At 40.1% G+C, this 16,982-nt stretch overlaps 1 protein-coding gene across 6 annotated transcripts in view; it reads right to left on the bottom strand.

Annotated features, from left to right (window-relative positions):
• Positions 1-11,015: 11,015 nt before the first annotated feature.
• JMJD1C (jumonji domain containing 1C) overlaps positions 11,016-16,982 on the bottom strand; it is a 325,530-nt gene continuing 319,563 nt past the window's right edge. For all 6 annotated transcript variants that reach the window (XM_041746944.1, XM_041746940.1, XM_041746942.1 and 3 more), the window contains 2 exons: positions 12,278-12,409; positions 11,016-11,958 (listed from right to left, as the gene is read on the bottom strand). In XM_041746944.1, coding sequence (XP_041602878.1) covers positions 11,869-11,958; positions 12,278-12,409 — 222 coding nt within the window. In that variant the 3' untranslated portion in view covers positions 11,016-11,868. The remainder of the gene's footprint in view (positions 11,959-12,277; positions 12,410-16,982) is intronic.

Raw genomic sequence — 16,982 nt, 5'->3', positions numbered from 1 at the left:
GTACAACTAGATAACCCAGCAGAGTAAATACCCCAGAAAATGACCCAAAGACAGGCAGAACAGACTTCACAGCTGAAGGTAGGGAAGAGGGCAGGTGGGGTGGAGGTGTGGTTGAAAGCGAGGGGGACCCATGGGATTGTCCACAGAGGGAGGGAACTGTGGGTGCAGAGAGGAGGGACCCTCACAACAGCACCCCAGGCACTGGAACCCTCAGGGGGAGGATAAATCCCCAAAACTGGCTTTGAAAACCAGAAGGGCACAAATAATCCTCTGAGTTCTTAACAGTCTGCAGGGCTTAAACCTATAACTATCAGTGGGCTCAGCTCTGGGAGAGCCAGGAGGGCGAGAGGAAACCGAGTCCCCATCCTTAGCCCTGCAGAGACACAGCCTAGAAGCAGCAATTTGAGAACCTCTGGGGCATATGGGAGGGAGGTTTGTTCACTGACCTCAGAGTGCATGCTGGGAAGGCAGGGATCATTGGGAGACAACCCCGGGAACCGAGGAGCCATTCCCCTGCCCTGCCACTAGTCCACTAGTGCAGACACCTGCAGGAACCGCGCTGGGCCAACACTCACTACCCAACTTGCTAACAGCACACCCTGCCCCCAGATGCCCTTTTGGACATGCCCCTCCAGCCAGGCCTCCACTCCGGGTCCCCTCCCCAAGCACACCTGTGCAGACCTTGCTAACACCGTCCACCCAGCCCCTGCATTCTGTAGACCTTACCCCTCCAGCATGCCGTTGGCCAGAGCCGATTCAAAGAGGAGCCACAAGCCTCGCATGGGCCAAGCAGTCCCAACAGGGACTAGCACCACTCCCAAGTGACTCCTGCCCTGGGCAGAGGGTAAGATAACCACACACACACTAGTCTGACTGTAGCCCCAGCAGTGGGCTGGAGACAAACAACGGGTCTGACTACCCACCCACCCACCAATAGACGTTTCTCGGGGCAACGCAGGAAAAGCACTCTGCAGTTTGGTGCTACTGCAACTCTGGCAAACAGCTGGTCTGACTCACGGCCAAGGTGTCCTCAGACTGGCTACCCCATAGGGACCAAACACTGCCCACAATGGACAGAGTCACTGTAGATGACTGAAGGAAAAAGTAATTTAGTCACAACTGTAGGGTGCACGAAACCCCCTTGAAGCCCCAGGTTCTGGTTAACAGGGGACCCTGCACTGCAGAGCACTACAGGGCCCCTTCTTCATAAGGCCACTACTTTCAAGAGCAGGAGACATAGCTGACTTTCCTAGCACAGAAACACAGAGACTTAGACAAAACGAGGAAACAGAGAAATGTACCAAATAAAAGAACAGGACAAAATCACAGCAAGACACTTAAGTGAAATGGAGGTAAGTAATCTATATGCCTGATAGAGAATTTAAAGTAATGGTCATAAAGATATTCACTGGACTTGAGAAAAGACTGAAGGACATCAGTGAGACCCTTAACAAGGCAATAGAAAACATAAAAAAGAACCGATCAGAGATGAAGAACTCAATAACTGAAATTAAAACTACCCTAGGTGGAATAGATTAGAATACACAGAAGAACGGATAAATGGCCTGCAGGATAGAGTAATGGAAAGCAACCAAGTTGTAAAGGAGAGAGAGAAAAAAATATATATGAAAAAAATGGAAATGGAGTTAGGTAACTCAGTGACACCATCAAGCATGATTACAAGCTGTGTTATAGGGATCCCAGAAAGAGGAGAGAGAGAAAAGGGGCCAGAACATTTATTTGAAGAAATGATGAAAACTTCCCAAGTCTGGGGAAAAGAAACAGACATCCATATCCAGGAGGCACAGAGAGCCCACCCCCACCAAAATCAACCTAAGGAGTCCACACTAACACACATAATTAAAATGGCAAAAAGTAGTGATAAGGAGAGAATCTTAAAAGAAGCAAAAACAAAACAAAACAAACAAAAAACACCCAGTTACATAGAAGAGAAAGTCCATAAAGCTATCAGCTGACTTTTCAGCAGAAACTTTACAGCCAGAAAGGAGTGATATATTAAAAATGTTGAAAAGCAACAGAACTACAGCCAACAATTCTCTACCCAGCAAGGCTATCATTCAGAATAGAAGGAGAAGGAGGGATAGAGCTCCCCAGACAAACAAAAGTTAAAGGAATCAATGACCGCCAAACCAGCCCCACAAGAAATGTTAATAGGGGCTCTTTGAGTGGAAAAGAAGACCATAGGTAGGAGTAAGGAGAGAGCATGAAAGCAGTAAAATTATACCTATAAAAACAGTCAAGGGGACGCTTGGGTGGCTCAGTGGTTGAGCATCTGCCTTTGGCTTAGGGCGTGATCCCGGAGTCTAGGGATCAAGTCCCACATCAGGCTCCCTGCATGGAGCCTGCTTCTCCCTCTGCTTGTGTCTCTGCCTTCTCTCTCGCTCTGTCTCTCATGAATAAATAAATACAATCTTTAAAAAAAAAAACAGTCAAGGGATTCGCAAAATAAAGTGATATAAAGCGTGACACCATATACTTGAAACATGATGGGGAGAGGAATAAAGAATGGGTTTAAACATAGGTGACCATCAACTTAATCTAGACTGCTTTATGCAGAAGATGTTATATATGAACCTCATGTTATATATGAAATAAAAAACCAGTAACAGGTGTGCAAAAAATAAATTAAAAAATCCACGTATATCACTAAAGAAAGCCAGCAAACTGAGAGAAGAGTAAGAAAGGAACAGAGGGGAACTACAAAAAAAACCATACAACAATAAAATGGCAATTAAGTATGTATCTATCAGAAGTTACCTTTTTTAAAAAAGACTTATTTATTTGAGAGAGAGAGAGAGAGAGAGAGAATACACAAGCCGGGGGAGAGGAAGAATCTAGAGCAGACTATGCTGAGCATAGCCCAATGTGGGGCTTGATTTCATGACCCTGAGATCAGGACCTGAGCCACAATGGAGTCAGATGCTCAACTGATGGAGCCAACTCGGTGCCCCTGAAAAATTATTTTGAATGTAGGGATGCCTGGGTGGCTCAGCAGTTGAGCATTTGCCTTCAGCTCAGGTCGTGATCCCGCAGTCCTGGGATCGAGTCCCACATCAGGCTCCCCACAGGGAGCCTGCTTCTCCCTCTGCCTATGTCTCTGCCTCTTTCTGTGTCTCTCATGAATAAATAAATAAAATCTTTTAAAAAATCTTATCAAGGGGATCCCTGGGTGGTGCAGCGGTTTAGCGCCTGCCTTTGGCCCAGGGTGCGATCCTGGAGACCCGGGATCGAATCCCATGTCGGGCTCCAGGTGCATGGAGCCTGCTTCTCCCTCTGCCTATGTCTCTGCCTCTCTCTCTCTCTCTCTCTCTGTGACTATCATAAATAAAAAAAAAAAAATGTGTTAAAAAAAAAATCTTATCAAAAAAGAAATATATAGGTAAAATATTTTAAACAATTACTTTGAATATAGATGCACTAAATGATCCAATCAAAAGACAGAGGGTGAGGGATCCCTGGGTGGAGCAGCAGTTTGGAACCTGCCTTTGGCCCAGGGCACGATCCTGGAGACCTGGGATCGAGTCCCACGTCGGGCTCCCGGTGCATGGAGCCTGCTTCTCCTTCTGCCGGTGTCTCTGCCTCTCTCTCTCTCTCTCTCTCTGTGTGACTATCATAAATAAATAAAAATTAAAAAAAAAACAGAGGGTGAGAGAATGGATAAGAAACAAGGCCCATCTATATGCTGCCTACGAGAGACTCATTTCAGACCTAAAGACACCTGCAGATCAAAAGTGAGGGGATAAAAACATTCATCATCAAATGGAAGTGAAAAAAAGAAGAAAAGGCCAGTCTAGCAATACTTTAAATGGACAAAAAACACATTCTTTTCAAGTGCATATGGAGCATTCTCCAGAATCAATCACATATTACACCACAAAACAAGTTTCAACAAATGCAAAAAGATTGAAGTCATACCATGCATCTTTTCTGACCACAACACTATGAAACTGGAATTCAAACACAAGAAAAAATATCTGGAAAGATCACAAATACATGGAGGTGAAATAACATGCTACTAAGAAATTGATGGGTCAACCAAGAAAGCAAAGAGGAAATTAAAAATTAACACATGGAAACAAATGAACATGAAAACACAATAGTCCAAAGTCTTTGGGATGCAGCAAAAGTGGCTCTAAGAGGGAAGTTTATAGCAATACAGGCCTATTCAAGAAGCAAGAAAAATCTCAAGTAAAACAACCTAACCTTACACCTAAAGGAGCTAGAAAAAGAACAAAAATCCAAAACCAAAAGAAGGAAGGAAATAATGAGAGCAGAAATAAATTCAAACCAAAAAAAAAAAAAAAAAAAAACCCAATTGTACATATAAATAAAATCAGGAACTAGTTGTTTTAAAAGATTAACAAAATTGATAAACCCCATTTTTAAAAAAAGGACTCAAAACCAGAAATGAAAGAGGAGAAGTAACACCGCAGAAATACAAAGCATGATAAAGGACTACTACAGAAAATCATGTGCCAACAAATTGGACAAACTAGAAGAAATGGATCAATTTCTAGAAATATATAATCACCCAAAACTAAGTCAGGAAGAAATTGAAAGTTTGAGCAGACCAATTACCAGCAATGAAATGGAATCAGATGGCTTCTCAAACTGTTCCCAAAAATAGAAGAGGAAAGGAAGCTTCCAAATTCATGCTAGGAGGCCCACGTTACTCTGATACCCAAACCAGGGAAAGGCACTACAAAAAAGAACCACAGGCCAATACCTCTCATGAACACAGAGGCAAAATTCCTCAACAAAATATTAGCAAATCAATCCAACAGTGCATTTAAAAGAGTCATTCACCAGGGCACCTGGGCAGCTCGGTTGGCTCAGGTCACGACCTCACGGGCCTGAGCTCCAGCACTGCATCCGGCTCTGCGCTCAGCCCAAGTCCGCTGGAAGATTCTCTCCCTCTGCTCCTCCTCCCGTGCACATGTGCTCTCTCTCTCTCTCTCTCTCTCTCTCTCAGATAAATAAATAAATCTCTTAAAAAGGCGGGCACCTGGGTGGCTCAGTTAAGTGTCTGCCTTTGGCTCAGATCATGATCCCAGGGTTCTGGGATCGAGCCCTATGTCAGACTCCTTGCTTAGCAGGGAGTTTGCTTCTCTCCCTCTATGCCACTCCCTCTGCTTGTGCTGTCAAGAAAATAAATAAAATCTTAAAAAAAAAAAGTCATTCACCATGATCCAAGTGGCCGTTATTCCTGGGATGCAGGTGGGTTCAATATTCACAAATCAATCAGTGTGATAACAGCATATCAGTAAGACAAAAGATTAAGGGACACCTTGGTGGCTCAGTCAGTTGAGTGTCTGCCTTCAGCTCAGGTCATGATCTCTCAAGGCCCTGTGGTCCAGCCCCATATCAGACTCCCTGTTGGATGGGAAGCCTGCTTCTCCCTCTGTGCCTCCCCTCCCCCACTTATTCTCTCTCTCTCTCTCTCAAATAAAATCTTTTAAAAAAGAAAAGATAAAAAACATATATATGATCATTTCAATAGATGCAGAAAAAGCATTTGGCAGAGTACAACATCCACTCATGATAAAAACCCTCAACAAAGTAGGTTTAGAGGGAACATTCCTCAACATAATAAAGGCCATATATGAAAAACCCACAGGTAACCTCATACTCAATGGTGAAAAATGGAGAGCTTTCCCCCTAAGGTCAGGAACAATACAAGCCTGTTCACTCTCACCACTTTTATTCAAATCCTGCCTGTGCTGTCTTCTAGAATTTTTATGAATTCAGGTGTCACATTTAGGTTCCTAATCCATTGTGAGCTTATTTTTGTGTGTGGTGTAGGAAAGTGGGGACCAGTTTTCCCAGCACCATTTGTTGAAGACCATCTTTTTTCCATTGTATATTATTGCCTCCTTTGTGGAAGATTAATTGACCATATAATCCTGGGTTTATTTCTAGGCTTTCTAGTCTGTTAATCTATACATCTGTTTTTGTACCAGTACCACACTGATTACTGCAGCTTTGTAGTATTTCTTGAAACCTTGGTTGTGAGATCTCCAGTTTTGTTCGTTTTCAAGATTGCTCTGGCTATCTGGGGTCTTTTGTGGTTCCCTACAAATTTTAGGATAATTGTTCTAATTCTGTGTAAAGTGCTATTAACATTTTAATAGGGATTGCATTAAATCTGTAGATTGCTTTGGGTAGTATGGACATTTTAACAGTATTTGTTCTTCTAGTCCATGATCGTGGAATGTCTTTTGAGTCACCTTCAGTTTCTTTCATTAGTGTTCCAGTTTTCAGAATACAAGTTTTCCCCCTTCTTGATTAAGCATGTTTTTAGGTATTTCATTACTTCTGGTGATATTGTAATGTGATTATTTTTTTCTCTCTTCATTTTTAGTGAATAGAAATTTCTGCATATTGATTTTGTATCTTGTGACCTTACTGAACTTATTAGTTCTAGTAGCTTTTTGGAGGGGTCTCTAGGGTTTTCTATTACAGTACTATACCTATAGTGGAATTAAAAAATGTTTAAAGTTGATTGGCTATAAACAGTTATTTGTCCAATTTTTGAAATGCAGGCTCATTTATTTTAAGACTGGCAACAGAATGAATAGGCTCACAATTCAAGACAGAGTTCTGAACTTATCATAGGCTATTTTAAATAATAAGTGAAACAAAATAAATAATAAAACATTTCTTAAAAGTAATCTCTACACCCAACGTAGGGCTCAAACTCATGACCCCAAGATCAAGAGTTGCATGTTCTAATGCCTGAGCCAGCCAGGTGCCCCCATCTTTGGCTATTCTTAAATGCTATTTTTCATTATCTTTCCACAGTGGCAAAACTATTTGTGGGTTTCTAAAGCTATTAGAAATATTTAGTTTAAAAGTTAGGATGGCACAGTAGTTGGAAAAAAGAAACAAATCCAAACAGCATACCAATTTCTATATAATACATGGATCTCTGCTTTGTGAAGTGGAAAAACCACACCGAAAAGATTTGTGGCAAGTAAACCAGTAACAGTGGTCGTTTCTAGGAAACTACAAACACTCCCTTTACCCCCAATTCTTCATACTTGGTGGTATCTTGATAAATTCAGGAAAAAAGCAATTTTTAAGACTCCTGAGGTTTTTTAACAATCAAAAATGACTCAATTAGTAGTCATCCCTGTCTACCTTTTAAATAAACCCTTCTTTCCATAGTTCAGTTGACAGTGGTGGCTCTGAGTCACTGACCATCACAGAAAATGTGCTGAACACCAGGAATGACACACTGTGTGGCTGGATGAGGACTAAACATTGGACTTGAAAAATTCAAGAAACTGCTAATGGTTGGAAAGATGTGAATAGAATACTTAGAACCAGATGTGGACTCCTAACAACATATGCCAAAGCAGACGGTGGTAGATCAATGTCCTATGTATGGTATCAAAAGCTCCATTAACAAGGGAAGGGCAGCAATTCCCCAGGACTACAATTTCTGGAGCTTATACTTTTTTTTTGTTTTTTAAAGATTTTATTTTATTCACGAGAGACACACAAAGAGAGGCAGAGATATAGGCAAAGGGAGAAGCAGGCTCCCCAAGGGGAGCCTGATGCGGAACTTGATCCCAGGAGCCACACACAGCTCCTCAACCACTGAGCCACCCAGGTGCCCCTATACATAACCATTAGTCACTGGACTCAATCGCTACTTTCATTTCTCCTCTGGGAGGGAAAGTGAGGTGATGCAAATCATGTGATAAACAATTCAACAGATGTACAGAATTTTTAATTTACTAGAATTTGTTTCTGAAATCCTATAGCGTCACTGGCTCAAAGCTTTGAAGAATTTTTTGTTGTGTAGAGTCAGCTCAGTGGTGGTGTTATGAAAATTCAAATTTGTCCCAACGTAAATTTATGGGGAATAATTTAAGCATGATAGGCATTTTGTATTGGCTTAACAGGCAATTTCATTGCAAGAAAACTTTAAGTTGAATGCAGAAAACTGCAGCACCTGAACCTTCATGATGGCATTGAGCCCCCACTCATCCATCCACAGCTGGTGTTTCCCTCTGATTTCATAGAACCCTATTTCCACCATTTCAGTGTTTGTCACAAGCAGCAACCTTTCTGATGCCCTTTGCCAAAGCCAATTTCTGGTGTGTCTTCTTCATAGTAAAGTGCCAGATTTATTTTATAGCGTTAATCTACTTAACATTTAACATATGTAAGACACTATTGTCTTAAAAATGTGTCACTGATAAAAGTTTTTCAGTGTTATGCCCAAATCCTCCCCTTTCCCCCTTTAGGTCCTGTGGTTTTTATTGGACTCAGCAGAGAGCAGTGGTTTTTTTAGGGAAGGACTACAGTGGGATTCAAGGGATTCATTCAGTCTCCTGCAAAACATTACAGGCTGGCCACTATTACTTATATCTGGAAAAAAGTTTCCTAACAAAATCTTAACCTTGATCTTGTGCATTTCCCCATCCCTGTATTGATAGCTCGACAGGAGCTGTGAATCAGTTACCACCCTCACTACAGTTGCAGAGGACTATGCTAGCTCCCCTTGGGGGCCAATCCCCGTCTTGTTTTGTGCTGCTTCATTTTGATTTGTTCACTGACCCAGCTATCCAAGTCTTTCGTCTGTCAAATCTGGGGTCAAAGACTAGGGGACAGGAGAGCATTGTTGGGGCTCATTTGTCCTCAGAATGTACCTCCTCTCAAAATGGAGTCCAGCTGTGACCCACACATACAACACACCATTCTTGATTTGCCCCTCCATGACCCCAGGGCTGAGGTCTTTTTCATAGACAAGACACAGAAAAGATAGGCAATCCTCCAGTCTTTCCTGCAGCTGGTTGGCTTATTTACAGAGAACTTGAGTGAACAGCTTAAGTCAGCTGTAAAATCTTCCCAATCAAGAAAGGGAACACACTTTGTATGTAGCCAGTGACCTGGAGCTCGCCAACATTTCATTTTTGTTTGAAAGTCACTGTGCTTTCATTACAAGAACCAGATTGATTACTGTGAGAGCCAAAGTACTTTATCATTCCTATACCTTTCATATAGTTTCAAGGTGTCACTATCGAGATTACTGTGTAACCAGGTACATCATAACGTTGAGTCTGAATCTTGGCCACTTGCTACACCCCTGTTTAGTGTATAGTACAGTTGCAGAATGGTAATTAAATCACTTTCTTTTGTTTCCTCTTCTGTGGACATTCCTGATCTGGTCTGGCAGAGTGTCTTTGATAGGTTGGCATCTAGAGAGAGAACACGATAAATTTTCATCTCTATCTATAGCATGTATACACACACAGAACAAGCAAAGTAAAAGTAGGAGAGAACATTTTTCTTCTGAAGCTCATTAATCTTACACAGATATTATTAAACCCATATTGCATCTACTAAAGGGAAGTAACTAGACATTGTATGGGTGTTACAATCCAGGAATGTGTTGGCAGAAAATAAATGGATTTGGATTCAAGTACTTCATTGGTCAGGAAAAGGAATTCATATTCAGGTCCAAATTATAGTAAAATGGGAGGAACCTAAATACTTAGCACAAGTTTCCCTGTATAAAGTCTCCTTGAAACTTTTCAGATTATCCTACACATTTATTACTCTGTCTCTATGGGGAGGAAACAGACATGCTCAGATCGTTTCATATGTGAGAAGCATCTGAGCCAACCAAAAGGATGGAGGAAACAAGGTAAATGGTCAGAGTAAGTACTCCATCAGGGATATGATCAGTAACACAACTCCCGGCCTTCCAAAAAGTCTAATGTCTTTAATGATGTAATCATTATAGTCTACTCTCTCCACCCTGCCGTACCAAGAATTAAGTCACTAGCATGGAATTCAGACCATGGATAGAATACTTTTATCAGTTGAGTGTACTCTGAAAGAAGCCACTTTTCCTTAGTTTCAGCTATTCTGTAGAATTGTAGTATGGTTAGAAGATGGCTCAAACAACAGCCAAAAAGCAAAAACGTTTGGAAGACAATCAGCACAAGACTTTGGGTTCTTGGCAGACTTTAGGAAACCAGCAGGCAGTCTACTCCAGATTTAATATCTTGGATTTGAAATTAATTTTATATCAAAATTAAATCAGATGGGACTTTTCAAAGTGTTAAGCAAAAAGTACCATTTGAATGCACTGAAATGTTTTGAAAAACAGTATTAAAAAGTAAAAAACTTACATAAGATTCACATAATCATTTGAGCTATTCCTCAGCCCAATTTTTCTAGCCATCTAGTCATCATCCATCCCATGAACTCTTATGCCACGTGGGCCATTAATGTGAAACCTAACTGCTCAGTCCTGAGAAGCTGCCCGAGTGGAAGGTGATGTAATAGCCCACATGGAGCTAAAAATGGTAGATGGAAGCAACAGGATGAAAACTAAGCAACTTGCGTGGTCACAACTTGGGCTACTTACTACTTTTTTCTTTTAAGCTGCGCTTTCAGGTAAAAATAAAAGGCTGTCCCTTCAATATCCTGCAGGTGTCAGTGGAGGACTACGTATTTCCAGGAGCTTCAAATAGGGCTATGTGAACTTCAAAGCGACCAGCCAACTGATAGTCAGCTATTAAGACCAAGGTTTCAAATTAACTCGAGAATTACCAAGATCACATAGTAAGCAGAACTACTCAACTAGGCTGGCTGACGTTAGCCGCTTCCCTGCCACTGCTTCCCCCCACCAACAAAATTGTATTACCAGCTATCTCTGCTGTGAAAAACACCTACTTGAAACTGATCACATATGCTCATAATCATGGCTTTTAAAATTCATGTATGGGTTTTTATTTCAATTAAAATGTGTTCATAAATAACAAATGGGAGTTACTCGTAGTCCTTTCTTTAGTTGGGCCACAGGACAATTAAGTTGAGGCACTTATGATGGTTCATAAAATCTGAAGAAAAGTTGGAAACTTCTAAGAGTAAAACAAAAAAATGTTCCAGAAGAGAATGCTGTATTACAAGAAAATGCTAGTAGTCATCATCATGATGAGTCCCTAGTATTATGTATGTCATAAGAGGAAGAACTCTGGAACAAGCCATTTTTTGATAAAGTCTTTTTAATGGAAAATGTAAAACCCCTTTCAACTTTAATGTACAAAGCCATATGTAACACTTGCACTTTTAACAAATAAAAGCAAGCCAATGTTTTAAAAAAATACATCATTAAATGTATATATGTATATATTTACATAGCATATTAAGTTTAATATTTAGCTTTAAAAGTTCACATAAATTTTACCAAAATGAGACAATTTTAAATAAATTACACCTTTTGAAAATGTTTAATTGTACAGTCAATAGCTTCAACAAAATATTGAAGTGTCCATATTTAGTATCTACTTTATATACTTCATATTTTACAAATTTTACAATTATTTGGCAGTAATTTTCTGATTATGACATGAATGCTGTGCGATTCAGCAATTTCCCAAATGCAGGCAATAGCTGGTGTTTGTGTCCTATTCTCACAGTAACTGTCTCAATGTAGTGAAAAATATCAGTTATTTTAGTAAACTGTACAAGGTCACATTTACACTTGATCAACAATATAGCATAGAATTTTGTGGGTTTTTTTTCCTCAAAAATAAATACATCATTTTAAATCTGGCATTTTCACAAACATCATATACACTATAATACAAAAACAGCTATGAAGTGCTGCTTTTTAAATTTAGCTTGTTTTCATAACTAACATTGAATCACAGGAGTTGTGACATATGCTATACTGCTGCGGTATCAGTAACAAGTAATTACTACAAAAGAGAAATTTCTTGGCACTGATGGTTTTATGAAGCTTAAGTCAATGTGCATACATATCATCGTCTGAGAGTAATTCCAGTTCAACAGCCAAAAAACATCGAACTGGATGGACCACACCTAGTTTTCTTCCATATCCTCTACTTCATCTTCATGTATCTTCAAAGCTCTCACCATTTCCTTGACTGCATGATACAGTATATTTTTAACCTGAAAGAGATGTTGGTATTTCTAATCACTTCAGCTGGAGATAAAGTAACACATGAAGAACTGCTATATTAAATTTTTTTTTTCTTAATGAAGAGAAGCCAAATTAAAAAAAAAAAAAAAAAGAGTCAAAGTTAAAAAATGTCAAATTGCAAGTTAGAATAAGGGCCACTAAAACTCATACAATTAAATGCATATTGTTAATCTGTGGTTGTTATCCTAATATGACAATGTAGGCAGTGATCACCTAAGCTGTTCTACGTGCATCCTGTTTATAAAAGGCATGCAGAACAGAAGCTCCTTAGAAAGCTCCATTTCTTACCTGTAGTTTATCATCGTAATTGATTTCCTCCTTCAAAAGTCTCAGTTCCTGTGTTAAATGAAATGACTGTACAAGATGTTCTGGAGACACAAAATCTTCAGTTACCTGAATACAGCTGTGAAAATTCTGTACCTATCCCCAAAACAGAAACAATAAAATATAAATTTTAGGAGGCAGCAATACCACAGAACTTATTTTCTCTAAAACATCAAATGCATTTCAAAGCAAAACACCTTATTTTTATGAGAGCTACATCACTGAAAAGCTTTCATGTGGAGAGACTTTTTTGTAAATGGGGTATTTTTAAATGATGAAAAGAACAGAACTTTTCTAGGAATCCCTTCATGGAGGCTGCTAATCATAATTCCTAAATTACCAATTTTATCAAGGGGATTTTTTTGGTGTTATTAAAAAAAAAAGTTAACTGGTAACTATCTGCTTTACCATTCAGTGCAAACAATCTGATGTCTATTGCTGGTCCTTTGGCTTTCACAGCATTTGGGTCATTTCACTGTTAACTTTATTTATTCATTTATTTTTAAAGATTTTATTTATTTGAGAGAGAGAGAGAGAGAAAGAGAGATCACAAGCAGGGAGAGGAGCAGAGGGGGAAGCAGACTCCCTGCTGAGAAGGGAGCTCAATATGGGACTCGATCCCAAGACCCTAGGATCATGACCTGAGCCAAAGGCAGATACTTAATTGACTGAACCACCCAGCCATCTTTTTTTTTTTTTAATATTTATTTATTTGAAAGAGAGAACAAGCATGATAATGGGGGGAGGGGCAGAGGGAGAGGGCAAGAATCTCAAGGAGACTCCTAGCTGAGCATGGCGCCCAACTCAGGTCTTGATTTCACAACCTCGAGATTATGACATGAGCCAAAATCAACTCGGACACTTAATGGACTGAGCTACCCAGGCACCCTCACTGTTAACTTTTACAATAGAAAGTAGATGATGGGGCACCTGGGTGGCTCAGTGGTTGAGCGTGCCTTTGGCTCAGGTCAAGATCCTGGAGTCCTGAGATTGAGTCATGAATCGGGCTCCCCAAAGGGAGCGTGGTTCTCCCTCTGCCTCTCTCTGTGTCTCATGAATAAATAAATAAATAAAATCTTAAAAAAAAAAAAAAAAGGAAATGAAAGCAAAAGAAATGAAATTTAGTTTGTGAGGAACTGTTCTAGACAGATCTATTGCTCACAAAAGTTTTCAAATTATTCTAGTTTTTTTTTGTGCCTTTCTTCCAAATTAACCAACGATAATACCTTTAGGCTCCAGTGGCATCAGTACAACTGTTTTCAATAGTTGTCCCTCCTCTGACTAAATGGTTTTCACAAGAAGCCAGTCAATAGTCTTATCTGTAATTTGTACACCATGTACAAACTGACTCAGTACTTCGTTATTTCTTGGAATTGTTTCCTATTCACGTTTAGTATAATGACAGAAAGGACCAAGCTGATCCAATCTGGATTTTATGATGTTCTAGGTTGTCTTCGAATGATATGAAAGGATATCATAAAATTCCTGAGAAAGGAGAAATAACTGAAAACTAAGTGTTTACATTAATTCTATTAAAAAAAATTATTTACTCGTAAGAAAGAGGAGGGAGAGAAAGCAGCAGCAGCAGGAGAGGGACAAGCTGACTCCGAACTGAGCACGGAGCCTGACACATGACCCTGAGATCAGGACCTGACTGAAATCAAGAGTTGGACACTTAACCAACTGAGCCACCCAGGTACCCCTACACCAATCCTAATTTTAGTAAGATGAAAGTAAGTTTAATTGGGGGGTACAAGAAGAAGAATGTAAATGAGGAATAGAAGACTGAAAAAAATCTAATTTGACAATGGTGTGATGGATTCCAAAGGTGCTGGAATTCTTCCTCTGGGTATGATGTCTGACCTGGACAGCTGCTCAAGCTTGCAGACTTCTTTAAGTCAAGTAATGTCCCTCTACTGACAACTTGGTAGCATAAATAAACATTCTTGGGGCATCTGGGTGGCTCAGTGGTTGAGTGTCTGCCTTTAGCTCAGGTCATGATCCTGGGATCATGATACCTGTTTATCAGGATACCCACGGGAGCCTGCTTCTCTACCTATGTCTCTCATGAATAAATAAAATCTTAAAAAAAAATTCTCTTCCTTTAATCATTAGGTTGCTGGTTCCTTTGCAGGATGAACATAGTGAGTCCTCACATTCTCAGCACTGCTATACAGTCTCATTGGATCTTTACTATATGTCTCTAGAACAGATGCTCTATTTCACAGAGCAGGAAACTATGGATAAGAACTTCAGTGCCTGTTCCAAGATAAATCAGCCAACAAATGGCAAGCCGAAAGGAACCCAGCTCCTGTAACATCTTGTCGAACAGATGCTGTACAGTCCTATATTAATTCAGTCATACCAGCATACAGCCTCCAGATGTCCTGTCTTGTTACGTCTTTCACTTACGTGAACATGCCCGTGGGGATTAAGTCCTTCAAAAATTCTGGCATGTACCTTTCTTTGAGCATGTCTAGTTCTACTGTTTTATAATTTGTCTCTTCATCAATATTCTAATTTTGTTCATATGCCATCTTCCTGATTTTCTTTACCAGTTTCCTTTAGCTCTTTGAGCACATTTAAGACACTGGACTTCAAGTCTATGTCTAGTAAGTCCAATGTCTGGACTTCCTAAAAGACAGTTTTTGCTGACTGTTTTCCCCTATGAATAGGCATACTGTATGGCTTCCATTTATGTCTTACAACGTTTTGCTGAAAACTGGACACCTGAACATTATAATGTGGCTACTGGAAATAAGATTCTTTTTCTGCCTCAGGGTTTGCTGCTGATTGTCGGACAAGGCCTTAGTCATACATTTCTTTCGTGACTTTTCCACACTATTCTTGCAGACTGTTTTCCTTGTTAGGTGTGATCACTGAAGTCTGTTATCTCAGTGGTCAGCCAGTGACCTGTCAGAGATTTCCTTATATGTCCCAAATCAGCTGCCCTTTTCTTCACTGAATAGTCCTTGATTGATGTAACTTTGGATTGGATTCCATAGTTCTAGAAAAGTTGATTCTGTCAGTTTGTGCCAGTTCATGGTTATTTTAAAATCACTTTTGAACTGTGACTTTTATTAGTGCTTAAAAATGCTATGATACTTTCTAATGACCTCAACCTGATAGATTTTGCTTAAAGGCTTACAGGTTAGTTTGAAGAGACAAGGTTTAGTGTTAAAAGTAGAACCTATTTTAACTTCTCATTCTACTTAATACCTTTTTCTGGCCATCTATGAGTCAATTACATTTTACTTCTTTGACAAACTGTCTTATTCATACTTGCCTATGGGATCAATTTTAATCATAAAAAGGAAATGTTAAGAAAATGTAACTCTGTGTTCACAGTAGGAAGGCTATTATATCTTGACACAGTGACTGTGGTATACATAGTGACTAAGAGTAAAAGGTTTTGGGATGCCTGGGTGGCTCAGAGGTTGTCTGCCCTCAGCTCAGGGTGTGGTCTTGGAGTCTAGGGATCGAATCCCACATCGGGCTCTCCTTGAGGAGCCTGCTTCTCCCTCTGTCTGTGTCTCTGTCTCTCTCTCTCTGTGTCTCTCATGAAGAAACAAAATCTTAAAAAAAAAAAAAAAAGTGAAAGGTTTTGCCAAAGTCCTTTTAGCATTATGAATGCAGAGAATTCACAACTTAGGAGTATTATAAACTCACTAGGAATAACCAAACATGATTAAGATAAACAGCTAAGGACAAATTTATCCTAAAGATTTTGTGGCAGGGTCCCTGGGTGGCTCAGTTAAGTGGCTGCTTTTGGACCAGGTCATGATCTGCAGGGTCCTGGGATTGAGCCCCATGTTGGGCTCTCTGATCACTGGGGAGCCTCCTTCTTCCTATATCTCTGCCCCTTCCCCTCTCCCCACTCATACTCTAATAAATAACTAAAATCTTAAAAAAAAAAAAAAAAAAAAAGATTTTGTGGTTTTTTTCTTAAATTGTTGCTGTTTAAAATGAAGGCCACTGGGGAACCTGGGTGGCTCAGTCAGTTTCTGCCTTTGGCTCTGGTCATATCTTAGGGTCCTGGGATCGAGTTCCCTGTCAGGCTCTCTGCTCAGTGGTTAATCTGCTTCTCCCTCTGCCTCTGCCCTCCCCCCTGCTCATGCTCTCTCTCAAATAAATAAAATCTTCAAAACAAACCAAAAAATATGAATGAATGAATGAATGAATGAATGCCACTGAGAACATCAGGTATTAGAGCTAAGACAAAGTAAATCCTGGAGGTCAGGATCCACCTGCTCCATCTAGTGATACACTGGGGTTTCACAGATACACTCTGTGATGTGTGGCAAACGTCAAAAAATGTTAAAGATTAAACCTGCAATTGTAGTTTTTTAAAAATATTATATATTTATTCATGAGAGACAGAGAGAGAGAGAGAGAGGGGGGGGGGGGCAGAGACATAGGCAGAGGGAGAAGCAGGCTCCATGCAGGGAGCCCAACGCGGGACCTGAGTCAAAGGCAGATGCCTAACCACTGAGACACCCAGGCATCCCATAGTAGTTCTTAATATATATGGAGGGTTGTGGCTACTCAGTGTGGGTACTCAAGGTACTCCCTGCTGACAAACCAAAGAATACAATGTATCATCTGGTCAAAACCATTTTTTGACAGATGCCTTGGGTTTGCAAGGACTTCCCTATCTGCAATGGTTCTT

This window comes from Vulpes lagopus, chromosome 3 (genome assembly GCF_018345385.1).
Source record: "Vulpes lagopus strain Blue_001 chromosome 3, ASM1834538v1, whole genome shotgun sequence".
NCBI lineage: Eukaryota > Metazoa > Chordata > Mammalia > Carnivora > Canidae > Vulpes > Vulpes lagopus.
This window is presented reverse-complemented; position numbering and strand designations above follow the sequence as displayed.